Source organism: Gambusia affinis, linkage group LG20, assembly GCF_019740435.1.
Source record: "Gambusia affinis linkage group LG20, SWU_Gaff_1.0, whole genome shotgun sequence".
In the NCBI taxonomy this organism is placed as follows: Eukaryota; Metazoa; Chordata; class Actinopteri; order Cyprinodontiformes; family Poeciliidae; genus Gambusia; species Gambusia affinis.
Window position 1 is genome coordinate 1675666 of NC_057887.1, and position 25576 is coordinate 1701241.

Below are 25576 nucleotides of genomic sequence, written 5' to 3' on the forward strand. Positions count from 1 at the left end.
GATAAAAATCATTACGTTTCATAGGAGACTACTCACTTATGAAAACTTAGCTTAGTTTATTGAGCATTTAGGAGAAATTAATGATATTCCAATGAAAACCTAGAAGTATAAAAATTGCTTACACTCATAACAAAGAACGATTTTTGCAACTATTACTTGTTTCTACATTAGAAATAACATGATTTTTTATTTATTTCAGTCCCTGTCAGTCTGAGAGAAGTTTGGCCCAGTCCTCACTTTCAGCTGGGAGAATGTTGGATGTTTGAGTATCTACATATGCAGCTTGTTTTAAGTCCCTCACTTCGTCTCAATCACTCTTCATGAATTAATGCTGTAAAACTGATGCATGTTCATTTCTGACAGAATTTAGGATTAGCCTGTGAGTCTAGAAGCTAACCAGACTTTTACCAGTGAGACAGAGGGGCTTTCTACTCTGAACCGGGTCTCTAGCCGGTGCCCAGTGGTACCGGCCGGGCTACGCTTGTGGTTAAAAGGCCAGGCAGTCTGAACGTTCACCTGTCGTAAGTCGATGAAGGCCAGCTGGAGTGTGTCACCTTGAAAGCCGGGCACTGGCTCTGAACTGGCAAACACTGGAAGAAACACAAACAGCCTGATATTAACAATCTTCATGTTAACTTCTGGGGACTTTTGACTCTTGTTTTTTTCAGAGAAATGGGTTAAATAATTAAAATGATTTTAGCCAGTGTCAACAGACGGTGTAATGCAAAGAAATAATTTTTTTCTAAAAAATCTCATCAGTATGATACAAAAACATAACTATAATACATTATCATATTGCTATGTAACATTTGATCAAAATACAGAGTTAGACAACTATGCTATACACTCAGATTTCAATTCATATCAACACATAAACATAGAACTGTATGTTAAAACTACAAATATTTTAAAACCTTAGCTGTGAAAAACAATGTTGAAAAAACACATTTTTACAAATGCACTTTTTACATCAAATAAGAAATGAAATTAAAATCACACATGAATAAGTCTGATCATGCGATAAGTCATTAGCAACCATGGCAGCGACTGACGTAAAGAGTCACATGAGATACATTCATAAATCAGTCATGGTGCTCAGCATCTATCAATCAGAGGAGACATTAGCGTTTTATTTAGGTGTTGGAGCGACAAGCCCCGCCTACTTGGGAGCAGCTACGTTTGTGAGGTTTTGGGGAAATTGTAGTTGGCCATTTTGCAGAAGAGCTATGGATTCAACACGTTAGAATGACACAAAAACAAAAACAAACCATCAGCCTCCTACTACTTCCTGTAGTCTTCTTAACCAGAAGACTACAGGAAGTAGTCCTGTTGATCACAGGAAGTAGTCCTGTTGATCACAGGAAGTAGTCCTGTTGATCACCACTTCATCTTAGCACAAGAACTTGAGTTTTTTCAAAATGGGTGTGTTTCCTGCAACAGAACGTCCGCTTGCTGTTTTTCCATTGTATTTTCCGGGGGTGAGGGTTTTGGGGGTTTTAAGCTAAATTATTTGCGGAATTCCAATTGCGCAAATAATTGTAGGGTAAATGGAAGCGCAGCTACTGTTACAGGGAGAACATGCTGAGAAAAACTTCACCTTTCTTCATACTCACATTCACACTGCATGACATCCAGGTTGAACTGCTGGATGGCTCCCATACTGATCTGCTTGAGTTCTGTATCCAGAAGCATCTGCATGAGCGACGTGGACAGATGCTTACAAGCTGACATGCACGCTGTCTGGGCCACTTTCCCCTACAGAGAGAGAAATTGGGGATGGGGTGGTAAGAACGTGAAGCATGAAGTGAGTCAGGAAAGAAAGGAAGATGACGGGGGGTGAAAGAAATGAGGGAAATGAAAGTGCAGAAAGAGGTCAGTGTTGAACATTAATAGAAGGAATGAATTGGAGGAAGGGATTGGATATGAGAAAAGGACAAAAGACAAATGAGGAAAATGGTCAATGAACAGATGTGGGGTCGACTTTTCTTCCACCAAACCGTCTGGATCAACAGTAAATATAAAGGCAGTGAAGGAACTTGGATCTGAACGAGTCAGAGCAGATCCTGTTTTCTACAAGACCAAGAACCTGAGCAGGAGGAAACTTCTGGGTTGTGAAGAGTAAGTTTTCTTTCCTTCTGTTAACACGTGGTTTACTATATTTGGGCAACTTTGAACTCGGCAATGCTGGGTTTTTTGTTTTTTGTAAACTTGAAGTAAGAACAGCTGTACCAGGCATACCTAACATCTCTGGGAGGGAGAGAAGGAAAAGTAACTTCAGCAACTTCTAGACAAACTTTAGATACTTTCAGCACAAATGTTGCAATATTTCCCCAAAACAGTTGCAGTAGTTCTCTTATTTTAAAAAGGATTTTTTTTTCTTTTGTTCTTTTTATTCCAATTTGTTCCATTTCAATGCTAGTTTTCTTTAACCTCTTTCTGGCTTTGGCCTACTTTTTAAAACATTGGAGAGATTTTAACTTCCTTTTCTTTACATCCAAAACAGCGACTCATCTTGTTATTAATGTTTGAGTGCTACTTTGAACAAAGTGCTCACACATCTATATTAGTGATCACAATTTGATCACTTATCATTTATTGTCTTGTTTGTCATTCAATGTGAAAAATTTCTTATCACGATAAGAATTCTGATTTATTGTTATCACAATAAATTCCAATTAATGGTGTTTTAAATTCCCTAAAACGGTCCATCTTGATTGTTAGTTTTACTGTTTTCCCCTCAGTATGTGACTGGTGTCCTGAAGAACAACATCACTAATGACCATGTTTTTCAACAGCAGTATTTGCGTTTGTGGTGCTCTAGTTGTTATGCAGTCGCAGCCATAGAGTCGCCTTTAAAAGGTAGTAATAAATAGTTCTTACTGTCACTTTTATGCTTCTCACAGTAGTACCACAAAAAGTACTACAGTTTAATCACCTGTGCTGGTGCGTTGCACTTTCAGGCGTGTTGGAGAACACAAATACATTTATTTTGCCTTATGCTTAAAATAAAAACCTTATGTGGTATTTATCTTAAATATTAGAACAGCCAATCCCCACAACACTGCTTCATTAAATTCTGACAACAAATATTGTGGTGCAACCCAGAAGTTCCTGTCCAGTAGCATTCACAACCGGCTCTAGACCAAGGCTGACTTTCAGTTCAGTGCTTGAAGAAATGCAGAACGAACACTAAACAAGCACTGAGGTATTGTCAAACATCGTTGAGCTTCGGCCACCTCTCAGTACCCTCTGATGCCCATCATGGTGCTGACCCATGCAGTCTGATAGGAAACATTCAACGCAGCAGACAGAAATTAAAACCAGGAACAAACACATGCAACCAGGAAAATGGAGCAAACAAAACTGCAACAGGGAATAGTTGGTTTTATGCGGTTCCAAAATCAATTGTAAAGTGACCACAGTATTGCTGTACTCTATTTACAAAATCTCTTAACTACAAAGATTTGTTCATTTTAGTCCCTGGAAGCACATAGAACAGAAAACAATCACAAAGTTTTAAGAACTCTCTCAGGGGCTTTTGTATCAGCTTTACTGCATATCCTCTGATCCTCTCTTATTCAACATCATACATTATCAGAGGAGTTCTTGGAGAGAATCTAAATGTTACTGGTTTCCATGAATGTCATCAGTAAGGAGAAAAGGTTTACCAGTGAAACCGTAGAGCAGCTTCCGCAGTCAAACAAGCATGCATTCATGTTCCCAGCAGGCTGCAAAATGGCAGCAGAGTGGAATAAAATCCGAGTAAATATACTCACCGACATTGATGCATGGTCATTGTTGTTATTCTGAGCAGAAAACCCAAAACCAACCAAAAATAGAAGAAAGGGGGGAGGAGGGAAAGGACAGGAAAAAAATGCAGCAACAATAAATGGAAAGGAGGAAGCAAATTCAACCAGTTATCTTGGATGCTTGAAGAGTGAAAATAAAAATCAAGGAATAAAACAAACTGGCATAAGTAACATTTCATTGGAGAAGGTGTCAATGGGGAGGCAGGATGCATTCTGGAAAAAAAACAAGAAAAAAACCCCCAAAACACTCAAACTGAAAGAAAACACAACAGATGGTGCTGAAGAGCCCACCAACCAGTGGCCCACTCAGACTGGGACACCAGCACAGGATCAGCCTCTGATGTAATTACAGAAGACTAGAGGGAGCTGGACAGAAATGAACAGAAACATTCCTCGCCTCCACACTTACAAGAAAAACCGCCTCAATAAAGTCTCTTAAGACCAACAACACAGTGACTTTAGTCGTAGTTTACATGGCTGTACTTTCAATGGGTCTGTTAGAGGCTTCATTCAACTTACCGGAAGATGTGTGAAGACCTGAAAAGTAGAGCGAAGGAAGTTGATCAGGTCCATGAGGTATCCTGAGGCGCGGCCATCAGACTCTGCCATGCTCCACTCATAGTCTGCCAGCTGAATGAACTCATCAATCTTCTGGTTTAGCTTGGTGTAAATCTCTCCCTCTGCAGCATGGCGAGCGTCCTGACAACAGATTTCACACTTAACATCTTTATCTTTCTGCACGACCTTAAAATAAAGGCATAAACATCTCAAACAGGAAGCACAAACAGACCTAATTGTTCTGCTTCCATCTGGTTTTTACTCTGTTACCTTAAATGTGGATAAGCCATAGAGTCTTGTGGTGTGAACTGTTTCGGGTGAAACGTTGGTGATGTTGGTTATGAACTCCTCCAGGTATTTACAGGCCTGTTCCAGGTGAGTGGTGTTTATAATGATCTGCACCAGCTGTAGAGGGAAGGTGACAGCTGATGATTAAATGCTATGTCACATTGAAATAGCTGAGATGGCGTGTGTGTGTGTGTGTGGGGGTGTGTGTGAGAGAGATCCAGACCCACCTCAGTCAATCCTATGTGTGGTTTCTTGATGAGGTTTTGCAAGCAGCTGCTCAGAGTTCTGGTCAGCAGCAGGTTGGTTGACTTTCGCAGCCTGTCGTCGATCTCTGTTGAACTGAGGACACAAACAATATTTAGCTCCTGCAGGTTCAGCTTTTCAGTTTTTACAAAACTCCCAGAGTAAGAGAATGGGGGATATGAGGTGTGAAGAAACCTCCAGGAGAATACGGCTCATGGATAAAAGAATCACTTCTAATGTGGTTTCAATGCTTTTCTGACCTGTTAGTGTAAAACTACGGGAGCCTTTAAATACAAGTGAGAAAACTGATGAGGCTTGTTGCAAATTGTGTTCAGTTTCTATTAAATGTCATCATTTCAAAGGTAATGAACTTTGTTCTTAATGCAAGCATCTGAAATGTAAGACAGTGTCATACCTGCGGTGCAGGGACTCTGAGAACTTGAGGCTGGCATAAATGAACTCTTTGACCTGTGTGTAGATCTGAGGGACAGACTGGGACATCGGCAGCTTCTTAGGGAAGTCCTGCTGCTCACACAGGTAGAAACAAAGACCAGCAAAACTTTAATGGCATGTTGGTCACGTGAAAGTAATGCTTATGAGAGCATTATGCAGTTTTGGTTCTTGTCACCTTTTCAATCTCAGGATCATGAAAGGGAAAGCGACTGGTCACCAGTTTATACTCCTCCTCTGTTTCCACTGGGATAGGGCTGTAGTTGTCTGACTCAAAGATCTCTCTGTGCAAAAATAACAACATTTAATGCTTGGTTATACTTTAGATTTCAGTGCAGTAGCAGGAAGAAGCCTTGGCTATAAAAATCTCACTCTTGGGAGAAAAAAGGGCCATGCTCTTTCCACGCATCAACATATCAGCATGTTAAAAACGATTTGGTTTATTCTGGGTTCTACTGTGGTCAGTTATTTAAACAGGATTCATGCATGTTTTAATGTCAAAAAACACACACTAACATCTAGACTTCTCAGTGCTCTTTAGTCAGCTTTCAAGTATAAATACAAGATTTACTACAAATATACCTCAGTGGATGGATGGATGGATGGATGGATGGATGGATGGATGGATGGATGATGGATGGATGGATGATGGATGGATGGATGGATGGATGGATGGATGATGGATGGATGGATTTGGACAATCAAACAGAGTAAAGCAAGAGAACAAATCGTCTTCATACTGATTTATTCTTCCATATTTGGAGAACATAATTCCACACTATTCCTTACTTTTACATTGCTGTTTAGAAAAACACAACAGATTCCAAAGAGTCTTAACACCTCAAGCCGAATTGGAAAAGCTGTGTGAAAAAAACCTAAATGAACAAACATTTTATTCCCACTAAGACTCCCATGAACAACCAAAATAAGAGATGTTTTAACACAACAGTATGACAGAGGGCCTACATTTTCTTAGTTTCTTGTGTTCTGTGATGAGTTCCTCTTTAAAGAAAAGCTCAATATATTTCAACAACTTATGGCTTTTCCGGTTAGCTCATGTTAGCAGTTAATCACCTTCATGTTTTATCCAGCATGAACCTCAAACCAACATTTATTCTAAGTACGGCTAAGGGCAGCCCAAACAGTGGCAACGGTGGCACAGTTTGAGAATCACGGGCCCAGACAGTCCGGATCACAACATGACTAAAACGCTCTGCGGTGTTAACACATGCACCGGGTGTTAACATGTTTCAAAAATCAACTGAACTAAAGCAACGTTGGAAACAAGAACAGAGCAAAATCCTTCTACAACATGAGAGACTGGCCTTAACATGTGACTATGACTAGATTCAATTTATCACATTAATGTGTAAAAAGCAAAGAACAGAAAGATGGCGTACGTTATGGTTGGCACAAATTGGTTTGTGGGATGAACTATATAGTCCACAACAGAAGTAAAATATATTTTATGGCTGAAAAAATAAAAAAACTATAAAAAAAAGAATGAATAAGAAGTGTTGGACTTTGGTCAATTAATTATTGTGGCTTTCTTGTTTCAATAAGATAAAAATGTCCTATCTGAAGGAGGCATCCTCCCTGTAGAAAGACAGTTTTAGAGGAAATCTCACCTGAAAACCACAGCCCATTTTTTCAGCAGTGTTTCATTGTATTGGTCTCGGACCTCGAATAGCAGGTCAAAGAGTCGGTTCACTGGGAAACCGTAACCCTGAGTGAACACATAGAGGCACACAAAGCCACGTGTCTCAGTCAAGCTTTTCATGCAAGCTGCTTAATTAAAGCAAAACTCTGAACAGACCTGCAGTGTGTCAGCGCAGATGACTATGAGATTCTTCAGCTCCAAAACCAGGTCTGGGTCATCACAGTAGGACTGGAGGAGAAAGTGGTCAACTATCAGATTTACACCAAGACAACTAAACTAGATGAGAAAATTAAGATGTTCTGCTTTTTAAAAACATAAACAGATCTTATTGAAATATTCCTATTTCCAGTTTCCAAGGGTTATGTTCCTACAGGGAAACCATTAGAATGGTGACTTTACGCTAAAAAAAGGAGACAGATTCTAACCCTCTAAAGTCGTCTCATGAATCGCCTCAGACGCTTCAGCCTTGACTTGAATGTATTTTATGAAAAGGGTAACCATTGAGGGGCCAGGGGATGTGACTGAACTACCATCAACAAGCCCTTCCATTTTTCAGAAGCACAAACTGATTTATGAGCTGAAAGCAACACAATGTCTTAAAGCTAACACCAGGATCCTGTCTGAAGTGTGTAGATGAACATCAGGACCAGAGTCCATCAGGGACAGACAGACGTCCACCAGTGGAACAGCAAGAGACATGGTGGAATCATAGGAGTGTCTGAGATGGATCTCAGTGCTTTGAAGCGGTTTTCTGTTCACTATGGTATGCATTAACCATTGAAGGTCTGGTGATATTTAAGATTAGAATGCCAGTTTTGTTCATTAAAGTAACTTTAAAGAAGTAAAAAATAATCAGCAATTACCCCTACAAACACTTTGCTGCTCATTACAAGGCAAAATGCCTGTAAGTGAATATTAATGAAACATGCTGCAATCCTCGCTGTGAAGTGAAGCTTCTTGTGACTCAGCTTCTGTCAGTGACCCCTCCCCCTCATGCTGTGTAGCCCATTCTCTGACCTGTTAGCATAATCCCCTCAGTCATTTACAACTGAGTGGAGTCCAGCAGTCAGGAATATACCCTCTAAATCTGCTGTTATTGTTGCAATCTGTCTCTCATTAAGCCCCAGTGACCTCTTCTTAGGCTACATGCCTGTGTGGGTTTTGACCTTTTGTGTTGAGAATGACATCATCAGTGTGCCTGTGAGTGCACTCACCTCCTCTGTCCCATTAAGTATGAGTATCAGTAAAGGTAAGTTCTCCCCAGAAACATAGATCTCCATTAATTCTTTGAACTCAACTGTCTCCTTTTCTTTCACAGAATGTATCTGTGATTACGTTTGTCAATATTCCGCTAACTTTGAAAAAAACACAACGTGGCATTTGCGTTGTTTCTGTGAAATAAGAAACACAATAGCTTTAAAAATAACACATGAGTAAGTCTGTTTGTCATTAAAAGTCAATAAAAATCACGCCATGCTATCATCCTCCTGTCATCTTCCTCATCCTTCTGCCAGTGGTAGCCTCCTGCTGTTGATCATGAGCCGTGTGATGCGCAAAAACTGTTTCCACTGCAGTTTTTGGAAAACACACTCATTTTGATACAGTTGAAAACCCACCTCATCAGAGCATGAAAACTTTTGATTTTTTGCTATGTTTCCATTAAGCAAATTTATTTTCGTAATTCCAACTTGTGCCATTTTAAGGTCAATGAAAACGCAGCCAGTGCTGCTGATAGTGAGTGTGCACATGTTAGTGTGAGTGTCGACCTACAGAGTGTGTGCGGAGCACAGCGATGATCTTGGACAGAGCCATGTTCCACAGTTCATCGGTGAACGCTCTGGTGACCAGCCCCCTGGTGGCGTGAAGGATGTGGTCCTCCACTACAAAGAACCTGATGACAAACAAACACACACACACACACACGCACACACACACATCTTCAGTCTAGCAACTTTTAATGCACCCAGGAGACAAACAAACTGAAAGGAACATCTTACCCCACAATCTGATTAAAGTATCGTCTGTAGCCTTCTACAGTCTCATGCTACAAACAGAGAGAAAGCACATCATCTCAGTTCTCAGACATTTTTGTGACATACTGTGTTGCTTTAACACAGGATGCATGGTTTAACAAGAAGGCAGGTCTCAGAATGTTTACTTTTGATTCTTGTATTTTGTGTCTCGCAACTAATAAATGCAGACCACTGCTTATTGACAAAGAACTGGAGAATAACATCTTTATTTGCGCAACAATAATTTACATTTGGACATGCAGTGAAAGACACGAGGTGCTCACCATGTTAGCCTGTGGCTGCAACACTAGGCGGGCCTGTTTCTTCCTCTGCTTCCTGTAGTAGTTCTCAAATGTTTCTCTGTCACCCTGAAGACACAATATTTATAGAAACAGACTAAAACAGATGGACTTTGGGATGCAGCATTTAGAGTAATTTAATGAGCTTTCTACAAAAAAAGATTTGCATGAAAAGGAAATCTGCTTTCTCGGATCAAAACCCATAAACTTTTCACATGACTGGTAGTCATGTGAAAAGTGTTGAGAAGTGTGAGTGTTGTTGACTTTTAAACTTATTGAATAAATCAGCGAACAAAGCTACATCCGTACAGCTGGATGCCCTAATGTTCTAATGACTATATGGAAGAATGGACAAGGTCTTGTCGTTTTCTTCATTCAGTCTTTTCCAATGTCACTCTGTTTATCCCATCATGTGTCACATCTCCTCGTCGAGTGAATTAGCAGCAGAATCACCTACCAACACAGTGTATATATGTAGACATCTGTAGACAGGGGAGAAATCCACCAGGTCCTGAGCTGTAAGAACCTGGAAGACACACGAGAGAAAACATCAGTAATTACACAACCTTCACGCAAGACAGGAAGTGAAACTCCCAACAGTTTGTTGCCAGTCAGTTTAGTAATCGCTTCAATAAAAACAGATGGGTATTTGTGATAGACATTGGGACATGTGGACACAGAGAGCTGTGATCATTTAAAGTAAAAGACTTTTTTTCATCCTAGTCTCACCTCTTCATCTGCTTCCTCCTCGTCTCCAGGGTTGTCATGGGTCAGCAGGCCGTTGGAGATGTGTGTGTGTATGCGTCCGCTCAGAGAATACACAGGCTTGCTGTAGTGTCCTGTGTGGACCTGCTTTGCCACAGCACTGTTGAAGGTCCTGTGCTGCTGCGCCTGGGCAGAAGCACCACACACAAATCAAACATGCAGCTCTGTCCGTCTGCCAGTTAAAGGTTTGGAAGAAACAGTCCCACCTGTCTCATCGCCGTCTCTCCAACCTTGTCGGAATGCTTCCGGATGCTTTCCAGGAAGTCCTTGAGGTCTGACATTGAGATCTCTTTGATTTCCTCCCTCAGTCTGGGCAGATTTTCTGCCATGATCTGGCAGAACCTGTACTGACTAACCCTGTGGGGGGTCACAGATACTCAGTCCTTCCATTGTGAAGTTACACTTTAATCAAACATGTTGACCTTTGGTTACATCAGCCACCTGCCACTAGTCATTAATTGGCAACTTTCCTTTGATATGCCTGAGCTCTGTCAGTTAAATGTTTTGTCTTTGGAGCGTTTTAATATCTTGTGCATTATGATTTTGATTTAATAAATCACAACCAGAATACCTTCTTGCAAAGTCAGTTAGGAGCTACTCAAACATTTCTTGTAGAATTTCCAGTCACAAACTTTGAATGTGTGATCCTACCTTGGAATATACACCTTCTCCAGCTGCTCCATGGTTTTCAGAGCAGCATAATATCTGGGGGGAGCAGAGCTTCAGTTAAGACGGTTTAAGTGTGAGAGTTTGCATTTATTATGATCTGCAATCGACAGCCCTGCAATATTAAAGACAGATTTGCTGAACTTAATAAATCTCACTATTGAAATATCTGATCTGAGTGATTCTCAGAAATAGTCCGAAACGGTAAAACAATTGAAACACTGTTTCACCAGGTATTACTTAATATCAAAAACATTAAAGAAATTCAGGCAAATAATCCACAACACGACAAGGAAGAGCATGGATTTAATTAAATGCCATCCACTACAGTGAACACAACACTACTTGTAAAGGTGGAATGGGAGGTGTGATTGGAACACCAGTGACTTAAATCCAGAGATGACTAATTGAAACGGAACCTGTCAAAAATCTAGACAGGACTGAAAAGACTAGAACAGCTGATCAGGTTAACACATATACAGATGACCTTTGACCCAAGTAAGATGGTATAACAGACAGAAGGACCTTCATAAAAAGTTCTTCACCCTGATGCACATTGGGATCAACTAAACACAGCCACAGAACCTTTGGCTCTGGTCCCAGCAGCAGCCAAAGGCCAACAGCCAACTGTCTTTGGGAATTTTTCTAGTTATTATTATTATTATTATTATTATTATTATTATTATTATTATTATTATTATTATTATTATTATTATTATTATTATTATTATTATTATTATTATTATTATTATTATTATTATTATTATTATTATCGACCTGAGTCTGGTATGTGTATTAATTATATGAGTTCAGCATTGGGTCAGTGAGCTAGCTCTCATCATTAGGCTGATCGGCAGGCTGTGAAGGGATCTAATTGGTTGGTCAGTGAGTGTAAAATGTGTTGTGGACAAATGAATAGAAAGACATTCTTATATAAAAGGTTTGTCAGAACCCGCAGTGAGAGGACACAAACGCTACGAACCATTGGACACTGAAAGAAATTCGACCAGAGCGCCAACGCTTACATAACAATGTAATATGCATTAAAGCATATAGCACATATAACAGACATAACAGACATGTTACACTGGCAAATCCAGAAAGGTTCCTATTGCAGTGTGATTGGCTGAGCCTGGTTCTGGGTGCTGGTGGGTCTGTCAATGCTATACCCTAGCAAACAGGCAGGAGTGGCTTTGTTGTGAACAAGGGCACAGTGAGGGTCAATTGTCCTTCCAGTGAATAGCTTCTTCTTTTGGTTCACAGTAGACGGGTCATTGTTTTCCTGTCCCAAACAAACACCCTGTCCTTATCTTACTCAGCAACAGCCACAGTGGAAGTTCCTGAGGTAAAAAGGAAGCATGATCTGGAGACTTTAAATAAATTGTCTGAGAGAATGATTCATTTACTTTTGTTAATGGGTTGACTCTACATACACTAAGATTACTTAGAAGATGTTGTCATGGCTTTTTAAACTTCAAACAACAAGTACAGGCAGAAAGACACGTCCACAGAGTAGGACGGAGGATGTGGATCAATCCACATCCTCATAACCAGCTCACACCAGGTAGACCCTGGGCTGGTGATAGAATCTACATCAGACAGGACCAGCAGGGGAGGGAGACGAGCCCTTCCACCTGGCCAGACTACCACACAGAGATCAAGGGAGAGGACTACCCCCAACAGCCATCGGCCCCCACCCAGAAACCCATCACACCACTACAGAAGCCCCTCTCACCTGGGCAGCATGCATATTACCATCACCTCTGAATCTACAAAAAAAAAAAACAGCCTGTGCAACACCTCTGTGTTTCATGCTTGAAAGCTGCAAAAGATTAAAGATTCTTTGTTGCAAATACAAATTGTACAAATAACCTGTTGTTTCCCATTAGCTGAGACCTAGCTTGACCTAATTTCGGTTCAAGCTCGGTTGGCTTTAGCATATCTACATTGTTACAATCTAGCTTGTAAGGAAATGTTCTGAGAGATCATTACCTTTTTGAATCCAGTTGCTCCTTCAGTTTGCTGTACATTTCAAGCACTAGAATGGAACAGAACATAAAAAACAGGATGAGTTTGTTGTCTTTATGAGCCATCGACCCCCACCCAGAAACCCTTCTCATTTCTCAGAGGAAAAAGAAATGCAAACATTGTTAGGGACTTGTTATTGAATCTAAACTGGTCAAACATCTTCTAATGATAAAAATGTATCTATCATGTATGTGACACCCTCAAGCACCAACCACTACAATAATAAAGTCATGCAGGCATTGTACCTGATAATTTGTGTCACCTTTGTAGTGCAGCGTGCCATTTCCAGCTTTGGTATTTACATCTTGTTACATGTTTGAGTTAGTCTATTGAGAAATTATTTTCTTTGTAACGAGAACATCCGAAATATGTGGTTTCTGCCTGGACAACAAGGGTGAGGATGAATTTTGTAATTTTTAAGAACTGAAGAACAGTGTTATTGTCAGGAGATTCTCTTAGTTTAAAGAGACAGTGTGCAGCTAATGACAACTCAACTGGTTTACATTTGAGATATTTTACCACACAGACATGGAGACAACTAAAGTAGTCAAAAAGGACTTTCATATAAAAGTGATCCATCCATATATATAGCATACTGTGGATGCTATATATATTGAGCAGTGACAGTGATGCAGAAAGGATTGTGGGAAGTTTGACTGAAGCAGAGAAGCAGTGTGGTTGCTTTTTTCAAGGTGTCAAGAGGGTAGTGAAATATAAAATGTATAAATAATGTTGGTAAATATCAGTAATCATCCACAACAGCAACATTAATATTGCATATTGACATCAGATCAAAGTTTTATATTAGTGTTTTTTTTTTTTTTACATAGTTGTTAATGATGTCCACTTTTATAACATACATAAAAACAAAATTTATCATTTTTATTTGAGTCCAAAAATCTATAAAAACTCAAACTTCCATTCTGTCTATATTGTAGCAACACTACATAGAGTCACATGTGACTGTAACACATACAGTCACACGAACAACAAAGCAAGCATCAAGCAAGGAACTGAACTCCTTCTACCAGAAGAACAGAACAGGACTAGCAGCCTGGGATGAGGTCTCCCAGGTAACAGTAACCTGTGTCACCTGGTATACAGAGCTGAAGCTTCTCCACTGTGGTGGCCATGTTCCTCTGCTGGATCCGACAGCGAATCACTTCCTCTGTCTGAGCTGTTACCTGGGGGTGGGACCACACAATTGGGGATGACAATGAAAAAGAGGTCACCCTGTCAACTACCAGGTTAAAGAACGGTCATGTCCACCGCAGAACTGTTCTTGCAGATAATGAGCAAGTATCTGTCATGGCAGGAAAACAAAAGGCACAGTTTGTCCTCCACACATGCAGGACTACACTTATACATGAACTTACATCTCTCCCTGCATCCTGTAGTCTCCTGTTAGTGTCCGTCACTTGACCCTTTGAAAACAAACAGACATCAACATCAAAGCTCTGAAATATCTCCTCTTATCCATCTCTATTAAGGATTAAGATTCAAATTCTAAAAAAAAACCTAATAAATCCATTTCTGAACTGACTGAAGAGTAAATTTTGTGTTACAGAACTTTGAATAATTTAGAGTGCATTTGCTGCTCTGCTTCATGCCCTCTGCAGCTCCCTCCCAGCAGCTGCTTAGGCTCGTTATCAACACATTGTCCATGAAGAGCAAGGACAAAGCCGGCTAAATTCAGATTAACCAGGCAGCGGGGACCTGAACCCATGGCCGGTGCACTGGGCCTTTCATGGGCTTTAATGACTTGTGACAGGCTCTTTCTCACAGATTCAGTGACAAACTTCTCAATTCTGGATCTGGATTTTTGAACTCTCGGCTCTTGTCACACAACTGAGAGCCATGACCTAATTGACCAGTGAGCTTTGTGAGGACAGTTTTTTTTTTTTAAGCAATGAAGAATCCAATCATGAAAATATACTAACAGCACAATTTCTTTCCTGTGGCTACAAAACGTAGATTGTAAACTTTTGAAAAAAGAATAAAAAAATAAAAATAATAATAATAATAATTATAGTGAAAACTGCGACATTACGACTTGAGGTAAACAAACAAATACTGAGAAAGGAAGCAACACTTTATACTCTGGGTTCACAACAAACACTAAGAAAACAGAATGTAAATTATTATTTCCGTCTCCGCAGCAAGTTTTTGTTGAAAAAGGTACTTTTGGTCAATGTATGCAGTTTTTTTAAAAGGGTAGTATCTTGTATTTTCCAGATACAATGTACCATTTTATAGCACATTCACTAACTATGTTACCTTCAGTCGGTGCTCTGTCACCTAGACTACCAGGAGACAGGTGCTCTGTAATATCAGATGGAGACTTCAGCTCCGAGAAGGAGCTGCATCTGGAAGGTGGCACTTGGTTCTACGTATTTTACAACCTGAATGGTTGCCACAGGCAATTCAAAGATTTCTTAAACATGCATGAAATAATCAAAGCACCACTCCACGTATGTTTCTGATGAAGGAATAACATTATAACATGATGTAAAACTCAAAAAAGTTGATTTTACCTAATATTGCCCTTATAAGGAAGTCAGGGTCGATTAATTGGTGCACGTTTATATACTTCCTCTTTTTCCAGGTCGAACAAGAGTAGAATTAATTTTTCTAGTGAAATCCTACATATATATGTTATTACAACATGTATTTACATATAGGAATGCAGAATTTAGAGATTTAGTCATGATTTGTTTTGAAGTCTTATGTGTCCTACTAAGTCTTACCATCAGTTTCTCTGCATCAGCACGCACTTTAAGAAGTTCAGTTATGGCATCCACAAAGCCTTGATGGTGGAAATTACACATCTTTTCAATCTCACGGTCATGGTTCCTTATCCTGGCGTCCAGTTTCTCCATAAACCGTTTGTGAGCATTGGGCTGGTCATCATAAATGGACCTAAACAAGACAAAAGGGGAACATGAGGAGGATGGGGGAGGAAAAGAGAAAGAGGGTGAGAACTCTAGAAAATATAGACAAACAAAGCAATTCATTTTCACCTGTCTCTTTACATATGTCTATGTCTATAGTTAAAGAGTTTAATTTATGCTTTAAGTTGTTTGCTGATCACCTTGGTTCTGTTACACTGCAGTGATTCCTGGCGCAGTAGCCGTACATGGTAGCTCAACTGTGTTAGTTTGTTCAGTTCAGTTTATTTTCTTTTCTGTTTTTATTTTTTATTTGTGCACAGCCTGCAGGGGGGCATGGGAAATCTTTCCTTTTGCATTCAGTCGCAAAAGTTGTATGTTATCTTGACAAAGCTGTCCTTTTTGTAACAGCAGTCAGCATGTCGGCATAAATTGCATTTAACACATTTACTGTGCTTTTCATTATTTATGGCGGTCTGTTGTAATTCAGCCATTTTATTCACTAAGTAACTTGCTTAAAAATAGAATCATGTAAATTCAAAACTGAAAGATTTATAGTTATTACAAAATCACACAATTATGATTCAATGCCTTACACAGAGAGGACCTAGAGGCAGTCAGGCCTGTATAGCGTTTTACATGAGGATATTATATGAATAAAGTTTTTTGAGGAGCACAACAAGAACAGTCAGTTCCCAACAACAATCCAAGGTTTATTTCAGGAACAATGTCTCCATCTAGTGACACTAAGTGAAGTACAATATTTTTTTTTTCTATCAATAAATAGAAAACAGTGGACAGAAATCACCAGCTTCAGTTAAAAATGATTTTAAATGTACTACATTTGAAATAATTTACAGCTAATGAAAGAACATATAGAATAATCAAAAAAGCCTGCAAAGAAAAAAACATTTAGAGGTTTACAGGTGACATTATTTTTCCCACCTTACATCAGACAGTATATTGGCTGTGATTTGTTTGCATATGAACCACAAACTTCCTCACTAACTTATTTAAGTGACTGAGTGGGAAACGACACATCCAACATACTTTAGAGTATGCTGTATGTATTTATGTTTATGATCAACATCCATATATAAAGGATTTTTTTTTTGCTAAGTATGCATTACCCACATCTGCCAAATGTACATCAACTTGAACGTCGTCACAAAATAAGGACATCCAAAGCTGCAGCTGGAAAATGACACCTTGAATGCAATATTTGTTTAGGGATTGTTTTTAAAAGTATCACAAACTGCCTGCATGTCAATGACTTAACCTTCTTCAATGTCCACACTTGGTATAGAATTTTATGAATTTAATGATCTAGATGCTACAGCCCACCCAATGAGCAAGGTGGGGAAAATGGAACAATAAGTTCAACTGATATTGTGATGGAAAATTTTAACATTATATCAATTTTATGTTCTCTTAATAAAAGATCTCTGCAGGTTTTAGTGAGATTTTAAGCCTGACAGAAAAGCCCCATGATAAAAAGCAGTACAGATATGAGCTTTAATAGCCCTGCCATGACTCAATTGAAGACTTGTGGCCAACTCACTTTTTTTTTTAATGAAGTTAAGGTATTTTAAGGTTTTAGGTACATGGATCTAAGACTTTTTAAGAATATGCAGACACTCTGTCAAAACGTTTCTATGACAAGTAAAATTAAGTAAGAAGATAAACAGAAAACAGTGATGTGGTGCATTTTGACACTCCTGCACCAGTTGGATTTTTCCATCTGGTGCAGACGGAAACATCCAACTATGGTAATTTTTTACTGTAAAAATGACGTTTCCTCAAAATCCCCGGGAGGTCACAAAGTTATTTTGGTTTCCGAAAGGGTTCTAATCTCATATTTCAAGAGGCAACCAGGCAAAATGAGATGAGAACCCCAGTCAGCGGAGACAGATTCTAGAATGGGGATATGAACAAGTAAATAAAATAACTGAACCAGAGCCAATTAGGGTTTCTGTTATGGTAAAACTTTTTTAATAGATCCTAACTCTTCAGTCTGTTCAAACACGTCATCTGCAGTAGACCTCAGAAAAATCTAATGTTGTATGGCAGGACAGTTTAACCATTTCTTTTCTTTTGCTCATTCTCCATGTCACCATATGAACTCGGACATTCACGCCATTGGTGTGGCAACTCTACTTCCACATCTACAATCCATATAAAGCAATCAGTCCTCATCAGCGAAGACCAGATGAACACTTCCACTTCTCTATCTCTCCATACAAACTGAGGAACAACTGAGTCATGTACACAATGCATGTTTATTCTTTATTATACCATAATAATACATCTAGCTCAGATGCTTTAAAGCTGAAGCTAATTTATGGAGAGAATAAGAGAATCAAATCAAAATCAAATCAAATTTTATTTGTATAGCACATTTCAGCAGCAAGGCATTTCAAAGTGCTTTACATCATATCAAACACAGAAACACAATGCAATCCATACAGAATGCACAGAATCCAAGAATGCATCCATACAGTTGTTTTCTATCACCATAATGTCCCCAAATTCTCTTTGAGTGTTAGCTCCTTGGTCACTAATACTGAACTAATTTGATTGGAAAATAAATATAAATACTGCAACTCTCCCTCTCAGGACATTCATATAAACTATTCCACACACTTCAAACTGAATAGAACGAGTTTCCTTGGCTCCCAAGGATGCGGTATATTATGGGTCTACACAGTAGCTGCTTGAAAGTGCAGCATTAATGATTACAGCTGAAAGTCAACGCCCAAGTTACTGATTAGTTAGTGTCATAATGGAAAGACATATGACTTACACCATTTGACTTGACTCAGTGTTTATAACTTCCTCATTCATCTGGACTTACAGAAGTCAGTTGCAAGGAGGAATATTGCTATTTTTGTAGCAAACTTCAACAGTCAAGGCAGTTCAAAGTGATAAAAACATAACACGATAAACAAATGGAAAAAAAACAACACTACAGTTGCAAAATAAAAAGAAGTAATAAAAAATTGCACTCCAGACTAGAATTAGTTAATGTTTCAGTTCTTATTAATTAAAGGGTTTTAGCCTTTATTTAAAGGAACTCAGTGATACAGTGATACAACAACAGGTCTGTAATATGTTTTGGTGCTTAGTCATTCAGATTTATAAACTACCGACAATATTTTAAAGTCTATTCTCTCAGTGGAAGGACTTGAGAACTGGGTGATGTGCTCCATCTTCCTGGTTTTAGTCAGAATGTCAGGAGCAGCATTCTTGATCAGCTGCAGCTGGAGGATTTTTTTAAGCAGACTTGTGAAGATGCTGTTGCAGTAATCAATGCAACCAAAGATAAACACATGAATGAGATTCTATAGATCTTTTGGGACATCAGTCATTTAATCCTAGAAATGTTCTTTAGGTGATACAAGGCCTGAAGAACAAGGACTGGTTCACGTCTTTAAATGAGACGTGAACCAGTCATTTACAATAGCATTAAGTCGGACCCAGCTCTCATGATCAATGTGTCAAATGCTCCAGCAGAACCAACACCGTGGTTCTTCCACAGTCCATGTTTAAATGGATGTCACTGAACACTTTAACAATGGTAGACTCAGTACTGTAGTGAGAAAGGCATCAAAGTGGTTGGTCATTGTTAAGAAATTATTTAACTGTGTAGGAGGGATTCGTTTACTATTTCAGTCCCATTTCAATCATAGGCATAACCTTTGCTAATCTGTACACTGTGGCAAACAAGGCATGAGTATTGAGGATGTTTTTGTTAATGATTTTCTCAAAGAATGTTTCCTACATGCTTCAGTGCTAACTGATTCAGTTTCTCTTTGTAGATTTCACAGGGAACCTTTCAGCACAGCAACCAGCATCAAACCAGCAAAGCAATATGGTGAGACCTTTTTTCAAAAGACATTTGCAAACCTAAGCCTTCCTACAGTCTCTGTAACATGAAACTACGGGCAGCCTGGCCTTCACTGTGTGTTAACAAACTTACAAGCTGAGTGACTGTACATGTAAATACAACATTTGCCTGTATTTACATGTGAAAGCCCTTGTTTGTGTTTGTAAAGATATCATTCCTATATAGTTGCTAATTAGGTGTCTGAGCAGTCCCACAGCAATGACAGACCTGCTTGAAGAATTTCAATCAGGTTTCAAAGATCATCATACTATTGATCAGCATACTGGAAATTTCCAGAGTCCATGACTGTGATTTTATGAATGTGTTTTACTTTATGGGTGGAGATCCAGGCGAAAATTTCCATCTTGGTGGATAATAAAGTTTTATCTTATCTCATTCATGTATTTATTCAAGATTGGACTACTGTAATTCTTTACCAACAGGAATTACAGTTAAAATCCTTCAGCTGAGACAAAATCCGCAGCAAGAGTTCTGATGACAATTAAAAACAGAGATCATATTTTTCCTATTTTAGCTTCTCTTTATTGGTTCCCTGGTAAATCCAAAATAAAAATTTAAGATTCTCCTTCTCACATATAAAGCCCTTAATAATCTCCATCACATATTAGAGATCTGATTGGTCCATATGTCCCTAATGGACTGCAGGTTTACTGCAGAGGTTCTAGTAGTAGAATGGGAGGAAGATCCTTTATTGATCAGAATTAAATAATCTAAGTTAATTTCTAAGTTCAGCTTTTAACTTCATGTTGTTTCTCTGTTTTTCTCTTCATAGAAGCCACATCCGGTCTGTCTTTCTGTTTACCTGTGATACCTTCCTTGACAGGGTGCATTAGCGGAGTTGCTGTCGATATCTTCATGATCCACTTGGTCCTGTCTTTGGTGTTTAACCCCGTCTCTCTCCTCAACAAAGCCATTGGTTGATCTATCACTGCAACTCACTACACGCGCTCTAGACAGAAAACTGGCTCAGAGCTCAGCTGCTTATCTGTGTTTCTCTCTGAAATGACGTCGCAGAAGGAGCTACTGTTGCCATTTAAATCTTTGCTGTTTCTTAAACATAGTCATTACTTCTTGGTCAGGATATTTGAGTTTCTTTTGTGTGTCTGCTCTGCCTTGTCAAACCCCCAACAACATGATCATTCACACCAAGCCAAGTGTTGGTGCTGCTGGACGTTTCGTCCTGCTAAAGGGGACTTTTCCTCTCCACTGTTGCTATGTGCATGCTCACTAAGGGATTGCTGCAAAGTTACCAACACAAACCAAGCAACTACCCACTGCTGCTACAAGCTCATCCAGGAGGTGTGAACACTGCAATTCAATGACTCAATGAAATCTGTGGTGTTTCCTGAGATAGAACACTTTTTTAACCAATTTCAATATTAAAATGAACTTGACTGGATTGTTTGATAGCTTGGATCAATTAGAATGTATTGACTGAACTGGAATCTGTGGTTTGCTTGAATTGACCTTTTTTATTCCCTGAAGAGGATAGTTGTTGCAAATTGGTGTCACAAACTGACCGAGGCAGGTTGTCTCATCAGAGAAGCAGAAAAGAATCTACTGGCAAATACCTTCGACTTTAGAGAACTGTATTTGACAATATTAAAACATTACACTCAGCTATGTGAGTAACATCCACTCCACATACTGCAGATCATTTGCTCAACTTTTAACCATCTTTATTAATGCAGGTCTTCTCCTGCTGTCTTTTCGTACATGTGATGCATAATCTAAAGTGTTTAGTACTTCAATTACAGTCCAGTTAAAATGATAGAAGAATCTTTTATACTTGGGAGTGAAGATCCTTGCACAGACAGGAGATCTGAAGAAAATAACCTTTGAGCACAAAGAACGTGGTGATGACATGTTATGTGGTATAAAAAAAAAGAAAAGGGTCAAAAAATGTAGGTTAATCATTTTGAATATTATTGGAATTTTCAGCAATGTCAGTGCAATTACATATTCAACATGCAGCTCTGCCACAACCAATGTAAAAATGAATGAATGAAAAGGAGAAACATTACATAGGGAAATGGAAACAAAAGAAGAAAAGAGAAAAAAAAAGCATGCATCTGAGAGTATGCAAATAAAACCCAGATAGGGAACAAAGACAGAGATAGTAGTTCAGGTTGTTAAAGATTATGCTGTACATGTACACTGATGTTTTCCTCTTAGTTTTTTTTCTATTTTTTAAGCCTTCCATGTCCCTTTTAAATTCATGAGCCCATTTAAAGGTCTCTGCAACTGCCACACACCCCACCGAGCAGAAATATATCCATCCTAGCCACATGTACTGTTTACAGAATGAAACTTAGTGGTGTGATCAGAAATGCATCAATAAACGTCAAACAAAACTGAAAGAGTTCTGCATCGTTACCTTCGGGGCGTATCTTCATCGTTTTACGCACTGACACCTGAAGTCATCGCCTCAAGGCATGAATACGGAAACGGCTGCGGCTGAGTCTATCAAACTGATGTCATTCATGCTGGCCTTGACAGCTACTACGGAAGCTAGTACTGCAAACAGAACTGATCCAGGATACAACAGAGCTGGAACTGGATCAATTCAAACCCTTCCCACAGACCGAGCCGCGTCCTACGACAGACTGTCGTGAATCTTTACTTTCTGATTTGTACAAAACAAGATTGTTACTAGTTAGCCGTCTGCTAACATCAGTAGAATAACAATAAAGACATACAACGTCCACACAAGCAGACCATATTGACATCTCCGTTAATTCAATGGCTTTGTATCTTTATTTAGCATTAACGAAATCACAAATGAGTCTGGTGTTGCTAAAGATTTATTACATTTATTCAAAGCGCTTTGTTAGCTAGTTTGTGTGTAGCCTCTTGCTTCATTTTATCACTATGGACATTAGCTACCAGTGCTAGCCCTGGCCTTTCAGACTGTGGATGTTTCTAAATGAAGGTTCTAACATGGTGAATAAACAACCGCATTCGGACACAATCACCGGCTCTTACCGGAGAGTCGGACCGACACAAGCCGTGTCGGTGCTCTCAATTTCCTGCAGTATCCGCTCATGCTCCGTTACACACTCCAGGGTTTCATTGTCCGCCATGATTGTTATGTACAGTGTATTACAGTTTTGACTGCATCTCCACAGAGAAGTCCGACTGAGCTCCGGCCTCTGGGGGGAGCTCTAAGAGATATTACATATACATCATTCAATTCAACTCTAACATAGTTCAACTAATGATAGTTCACATCTGTAACATGCTAGGGTCAAAGTCAGAGTCACATTATCCATAAGAATAATGGTATTGGTATATTGGTAATAATAATATTGGTATCCATAATAATATTGCTGTTCTTATGGATAATGTGATTCCATAAGTCAGAGTCACATTATCCATAAGAACAGCAATATGTAATAAGAGTACTTAAGTTTACATACATTGATTTAGTATTTAAAACAAATACAAAAAGAAGCAGTTAAATGATACTGTGACAAATGGAAAATCTTTAATTTTAGATCCATTAGAGAGAAAACAGCCTTATTAAGGAACCATGGCCCCAACAAAAGAGCTGTCAACTGAAAGATTGGAAGGAGTTATTATTCCTCAAAGTAAAAACTCAAATTCCATCCACTAAGAGCAGGTCTGGTGATGAAAGTCTTCTTTTATGATGATGGCACATCCTTCCACTATTCAAAACTTGTTAAAAGCATAAGAATGCAAAATTCAGGAGCATGACCAACAAACAGTTTGAATCTGAATGCATGGTGCCAATTAAAACAAAAGGTAAATGGCAACGTTCTACCCTGCAAATCTGACCTGTCAGCTGCTTCATGAAGCCCCTGTTTGTTGTCACTCAAGTTCATATCTTCAGGTTCTTGTTAAAGAATAAAAAATTGCAACAATAACAATTCTAAATATTTGCCCATGGCTGCACAAAACTTCTTATTTTTTCATCTAAATAAATGGGATAGGTGCAGTAGAAAGCAGTATGTCCAAAAACAGTTCAATATCATGAATCCAGTAGGAATATGACTAAGTATAATTCCTGAGTTTTCTGCAGGCTGGCTAAAAAACTACCATTTCCAAAGATAGAATCCCTTATATGAGTCTAGTAAATTATATTTATGAGAGATTGTTAACATATAATAAAATTAACACAAATACAGGTTATATTTTTCTTTTAGCATCTTTCCTTCTTATGTAATAATTCAAGTAAAACAAATGAATTGATTAAAATTTTAATTCCCTCTAAAAGAGTTCTACTTAGTACAGTATAATATAGCAGTTGAAAAGTTACTGTAATGCCTCTCAGAGGCTGGTAAAACGTCCTCAAGCTTTTTGCTGGAATTTCATTTTAACTAATTTTCTTTAAGATATAATGATCAGATAATGAGTTGTCCATAAATTTACCTTAAAGCAGTTCCTGGAGGCAACTCCACAGATTCTAACTCAGCAAAAAAATTTCCAAAGGCCTTCTCCTCCACTTTGTCTTCTTCGATTTGACTTGGTGGGTCGGGTAGAGCTGCATGAACCCTGTCAGTGTCCATCTTTAACAGGACTAAATAAAAAAAGACGGCAAAAAATCTGTGTATGTGCGTGCGTGGGTGTGTGTGTGTGTGTGCGTGTGTGTGTGTGTGTGTGTGTGTGTAGGTGTGTGTGTGTGTGTGTGTGTGCGTGTGCATGTGTGTGTGGGTGTGTGTGTGTGTGTGTACGGAGACAAGAAGGCGGGGGGTGAATTCCAGGGCACCTGCTATGGTCAGCAGAAAATGAGGGTGCAACAGGAAAGAGAGACCTTGTGATTCCCTGGACTTTGAAACCAACAAAAGTGAAATCTTGACTGTTAGACTTATAAAGCTTGGCGCAGAAGCAGATTTAGTAATTACTAATAACAATGTCTATAGATATATTGTGGAAGAGCAGCTTAAGCAAAGGGCAGCTTTCACCACGCACTTTGTTATTTCCTTCTATTCTTCGCAAAATGGGTTTTGAGACTTTAAAGGATTCCTCAAACATGCATGAAAAAAATCAAGGCAACACTCCAAGTATGTTTTGACAAGGTAATAACATTATAACATGATTTGAAGCAAACAGAGTTGTGACTTCTCTGTGCAGCAGTCATGCAAACACAGTACGAGGCCAATTACATAACAAAACAGTTGGCCTATTCCGTAACGGCCAAAAGTTGCAAAATTATATCTGACTGAAAAAAGTGCTTTGACAGAGAGCAAAAGTGGGAAGTGAAGAGAGAGTATGACGTTGAGCGATGGTGTGACATTCTCCTCTACATCGTGCTCCATCGGTTTATGTGGAATCTGGGACCCAAATGCAGGCAAGTTAAAAATAATGCCGAGTTGGAGCAAAAATAAGGAATTTTAACTTGAGAAAACTGAGCCAGATATGGTTTTGGTCCAAAAAAAAATAAAATAATTTTAGTATTAATTTGTTTTAGCCCTGTTACTTCTGGCAATATTAACCAACAACCACCAGGATGCTGTGGTTAAAATATTAAATATTAAGTTGAGTGTTGGTGTGAATGTGCTCTTCATGTTAAGTGCATGTGTTTTATTAAACAAATGAAGAGTGAGGTGGTGAGGTTCCTATTGTCTCCTCTATTCTCCATGTACTCTTCCTCTCCATGCTGTGCCAGCTTCCTGTCCACTTCCTGCCTGCTTTTTGTGTGCATCCGGGGCACAAGCTGCTATGCAACTTTTGACCTGTATTGTAGGTTATTCTCTGCACAAATACAACTGGAGGACGTCTGAACACACTAAATTTCAGAGCCAAGAGCTTGTCATTTCTGACTAAGTCTCTCAGCATTTTGACACTGAAAAAAACATCAGTTTTTCCAATTTTATTAATTTGTGGACTTGGTTATGCACTCTGATTTGCTAACAATAGGCATCAAGTCAAATCCTTAAAATTGCAGTGTAAACAACATGAAAGGTTTAAGATCAAAACTTTTAAAACCCTGTTGTTGTTTGGATATTTTTTTACTTGATCTGGTTAAAATAATTTTATTTT

General features: G+C 38.9%; 1 protein-coding gene across 7 annotated transcripts in view; it reads right to left on the reverse strand.

Moving 5' to 3' along the window:
- exoc6 (exocyst complex component 6) overlaps window positions 1–24138 on the reverse strand; it is a 32816-nt gene extending 8678 nt beyond the window's left edge. For 2 of the 7 annotated variants that reach the window (XM_044102366.1, XM_044102365.1), the window contains exons 1-22: window positions 23966–24138; window positions 15526–15697; window positions 14155–14202; window positions 13872–13962; window positions 12743–12788; window positions 10736–10789; window positions 10291–10441; window positions 10049–10210; window positions 9777–9845; window positions 9305–9388; window positions 9006–9052; window positions 8779–8899; window positions 7165–7236; window positions 6977–7074; window positions 5527–5632; window positions 5314–5423; window positions 4883–4994; window positions 4638–4772; window positions 4329–4508; window positions 3777–3806; window positions 1614–1755; window positions 517–590 (exon numbers count right to left, since the gene is read on the reverse strand). In XM_044102366.1, coding sequence (XP_043958301.1) covers window positions 517–590; window positions 1614–1755; window positions 3777–3806; window positions 4329–4508; window positions 4638–4772; window positions 4883–4994; window positions 5314–5423; window positions 5527–5632; window positions 6977–7074; window positions 7165–7236; window positions 8779–8899; window positions 9006–9052; window positions 9305–9388; window positions 9777–9845; window positions 10049–10210; window positions 10291–10441; window positions 10736–10789; window positions 12743–12788; window positions 13872–13962; window positions 14155–14202; window positions 15526–15697; window positions 23966–24102 — 2241 coding nt within the window. In that variant the 5' untranslated portion in view covers window positions 24103–24138. Of the gene's footprint in view, window positions 1–516; window positions 591–1613; window positions 1756–3776; window positions 3807–4328; window positions 4509–4637; window positions 4773–4882; window positions 4995–5313; window positions 5424–5526; window positions 5633–6976; window positions 7075–7164; window positions 7237–8778; window positions 8900–9005; window positions 9053–9304; window positions 9389–9776; window positions 9846–10048; window positions 10211–10290; window positions 10442–10735; window positions 10790–12742; window positions 12789–13871; window positions 13963–14154; window positions 14203–15525; window positions 15698–22558; window positions 22738–23965 lie in introns of all 7 variants that reach the window. The other 5 variants (XM_044102370.1, XM_044102371.1, XM_044102369.1 and 2 more) reach the window with 3 other exon arrangements.
- Between the last annotated feature and the right edge of the window lie 1438 nt (window positions 24139–25576).